General features: G+C 48.6%; 1 protein-coding gene across 1 annotated transcript; it reads left to right on the plus strand.

Annotated features, from left to right (window-relative positions):
* Positions 1-240: 240 nt before the first annotated feature.
* LOC149343133 (calmodulin-like) lies at positions 241-3,099 on the plus strand. Its single transcript, XM_089542301.1, has 2 exons — positions 241-474; positions 2,800-3,099. Exons 1-2 carry the CDS (start codon positions 241-243, stop codon positions 3,091-3,093), a joined length of 528 nt encoding a protein of 175 aa, XP_089398427.1. The 3' UTR covers positions 3,094-3,099.
* Positions 3,100-3,682: the final 583 nt, after the last annotated feature.

Here is a 3,682-nt window from a genome sequence, read left to right on the forward strand (position 1 = left end):
CTTGTCCGAGGCTCAAACCTAGGACCAGTGTCTGTGCGGAGGGGCCGCTCTACTAACTGAGCAGACCAGGACGGCTTGCAGATAGTAGGACGAGGCCAAATTGATCAACAACGAGAATGTCTAAGGGAGAGAAAGAAGAAAACGAATAGCACGCGAGCCGGCTGCTGCGGCGGCCAGGCACTGGGGTCGAGAGTAACGGCGCCATAGTGTACTGCCGCAAGCATCCTCCCTCCGAGCATCATGGACGAGGTACGGCAGCGTCGGAAGTCAGCTGGCTCGGAGAGTCCGTCCAAGGCGCCCGAGAAACAGCCGGAGCAGCAGCAGGAGAGGCCTCCGCTGACCGAAGAGCAGATCAGCGAGTTCCGCGAGGCGTTCACGCTCTATGACAAGGAAGGCAGCGGCTCCATAAGGGCCTCGGACTTGGGCACCGTCATGAGGTCTCTGGGGTACAACCCCACCGAAGCTCAGGTCGCGGTGAGTACAGCGCTCCTGTCGGCTGTAGTAGCAGTTGCCACATTTTCGGCAGCTATAGCTTTCTGAAGGGAAGTTAAGCTACCACCGCGTAAGCGCCAATGGAGTCGGCGCTGGCCCCCTCGTCACGTGATTGGGAGTAGCGCCCTTAACAAGAATCGCACGATTGAAAAACCATAAGCGCCGTAATGGTAGAAAAGTTTGACTCTTTGATTCGTTGACCTACGTGTGTGTTTCGACGTCGCATACACCGCGCAAGTTCTCGTGTGATTCAGTTTGGTTTGGTTTATGGGGGTTTAACGTCCCAGAGCGACTCAGGCTATGAGGGTCGCCGTAGCGAAGGGCTCCGGAAATTTCGACCTCCTGGGGTTCTTTAACGTGCACTGACATCGCACAGTACACGGGCCTCCAGAATTTCGCCGCCATCGAAATTCGACCGCCGCGGCCGGGATCGAACCCGCGCCTTTCGGGTCAGCAGTCGAGCGCCATAACCACTGAGCCACCGCTGCGGCCGTGTGATTCAATGATTCGCTGTTGTGCCCGTCAAGTCAAGCCCGACCCACTATATCTGAAGACACTTTCATATTAAATGTCTAATTCGTTTTTGGCTAAACTTCGATAAACCTTATGCCAGAGCAAGTGTATAGACCCCAAGACTCATAATAAACATCCAAGGGAGCACGAAGGTCTTCGCTCAAAGTTACATGACCGGAATCACGTCATTTCTAAGCAAAGCTATGACGTAGGTGTCGTGCGTTTAACGTTCATTTTTGCTGCGAAAGGCGCTTAGCGTACAGGAAATTTTGCTTATTGTGGTCTGCAATTTTCGGCGCAAGCATGTTTACGGAACATTAAACTTATGTGCCCTAACAGTGCCATTTTCTTTCGACTTTTAAAAGTAAAATGTAGACAATAGAAGCATGTCAATTGTCTTACGTTTGCACCTTCGCGCCCAACGGACCAAAGAATCTTGTCCGTCCGATCTTGTACCGATACCTAGCAACCGCGGTGCCATGTTATGTTAAAAAAAGCGTAACACGTAGAGACCTCTAAATTTGGCTCGGCAACTGATAATTCGACCCTGCCCAGCACGATGGTGACCTCTAAATTTGGCCCTGACCATTTCTGAAAATTGGCCTTGGCCAACCCCGAATTTTGACGTTCGCCGAATTGTAGCGAAAACCTGTGCGTTCACACTATAAATGGCTTAAACAAGTTAAAACCATGACAATTTTTCTTCGAACTATCATCCCGCAGTCTGCAGCCAGGTTTGCACTGTAAAATCATTTCTGTTTTTTTTTTTTTTTTTTTTCACAGGCAAGAGTGAACTAAACGGCAATTTTTGCATTGAGCCAGCAGCTTAGGCCACCCGCTCCAGAGATGGAATGTACTCTCTCGTTCTTCCGTTCACCCCTACGTTGAGGCCCTGTTGAGATGAACAACGAGAGTGAGGAAGCTACTTTTCCTTAATTTGCTTTCTTCATGGACTTCATAACCTTCATAACTGCGCTTTCTTTCCAACGGCTGTTGCCAGGGTAGATGCATGAAGAGGTTTCTGCGCTGCTGGCGAAGCAAAAAGGCCCTAATGCCTAGGCGACTCGTCGTTAAGTGCTGTCGGTATTAAGGCGAAAACCTTTAATGCCTCATACTGTCGTTAGCAGACGCGTCGGCAGCCGTGTCGACAGACGCGTCGGCAGCCGTGTCGACAGATTTGTCCGCCTTTCGGCGTCACTGCTTAAAAAGAAACTGCGCCGAGGGTGGGAACCGAACCAGAGCATTTGGCATTTGAAGCGGAGACGCTACCACTCCGCCACGAAGGCTCAAGGTTCGAGCATGAATAAAGGCGCATCTAGTGAATGCATGGGTTTCATAAATATAATAATGTATTTCTCTAATAAGTATTTCTCTTTGTCGTTGCTATGTTCATCTTTTAAGTTCCATTTTTGCTGTGTGTCACATGAAATGTTTTCACGTGGTGTTGTAATTTGTGTTTTCTTATGCCCCTCCTGCTTGGGCCAACGCTGGCCTGCAGTATTTTGAAAATAAATAAATAAAAGGAATAAAGTCAAGAAAAGGAAAAATAAAAATGAAAACAAGAAAATAATAAAAATATAACAAAATAAATATAAGATATGAAAATAAAAATAAAAGCAATAAAATAAGATATGAAAGTAAAAATAAAAACAATAAAAATAAGAAAAGGAGCAAAAATTAAAAAAAAATATGAAAAATAGAGAGTAAATAAAAACAAAAAGTGCGCCAGGAAACGCTTTCGCCTTGCAGCACTCTAGAGAGCCAAAGTGCCCCCTGATTTTTTTCTCTCTGCAGCAAATAGTAGGCTCCGAGTCGCGGGAGAACATCGACTTCCCCGAGTTTCTCACCATCATGGCCAAGGAGGATGTCCGCCAGGAGGACGTCGACGAGGAAATACGCGAGGCCTTCAAGGTGTTCGACCGCGACGGCGACGGCTACGTGAGCGTGGCCGAGCTGCGCCACGTGATGACCACCATGGGCGAGAAGCTGTCACACGAGGAAGTGGACGAGATGATACGCGAGGCGGACCAGGACGGCGACGGGCGCATCAACTACAATGAGTTTGTCAGTATGGTCACATCCAAGTGACCACGGAGTCCAATAAAACGGGCCTCGCTCTGCGTCCAGTTCGGGAAGCTTAACGAAACTTGCTCTGCCGGCATAGCGTTCTGAACACGAGCCTCGTATACGGAAGAGGCGGGGTGCGATTCCCAGTGTCGCACACTGGTCTTTCAAAGAGTACAAGCGTTCCCCTGGCCTGGTGCTCGGACTTTCTGGGGTGAAAAGCTGGGGGAACTGGGCCCTTGAACCCATCTAGTGCGGAAGAAAAAACCTATTAACCATGGCGTGCTATTTGGCGAAGCAGCTCTTCCGCCGTTCAGATAAAACCACCGTCGTCAAAAACCTGTGATACCACCACATTGACTCAACTTCTCTGTCCCCATCAAAAAGATCAGCGGCATTTTTGCGATTAATTTTTTGGGGTGATTTATGACTGACAGCGGTCATTAGAGACACCAATCGTAACTAGAAAGCAATGACTCTTGCTAGATTTGTGTCAAACTCTGGGCTGACTAGGTGAGGAAGGTGTAGAGACAGAGTGGGAACAGAATATCTACATAATACGGGCCCAGTGTGAGGATCCTTTCGTCTCGGTTTTGAACAGACTTTCAGTACT

This window comes from Amblyomma mixtum, chromosome 5 (genome assembly GCF_055824585.1).
Source record: "Amblyomma mixtum isolate Tamu chromosome 5, ASM5582458v1, whole genome shotgun sequence".
Lineage (NCBI taxonomy): Eukaryota > Metazoa > Arthropoda > Arachnida > Ixodida > Ixodidae > Amblyomma > Amblyomma mixtum.

Bases quoted from the DNA above. Each gene is read 5' to 3' on its own strand.
- LOC149343133 (XM_089542301.1), top strand. From the start codon at position 241: ATGGACGAGGTACGGCAGCGTCGGAAGTCAGCTGGCTCGGAGAGTCCG. The intron at 475-2,799 runs GTGAGTACAGCG...TTCTCTCTGCAG, and splicing joins CCACCGAAGCTCAGGTCGCG to CAAATAGTAGGCTCCGAGTC.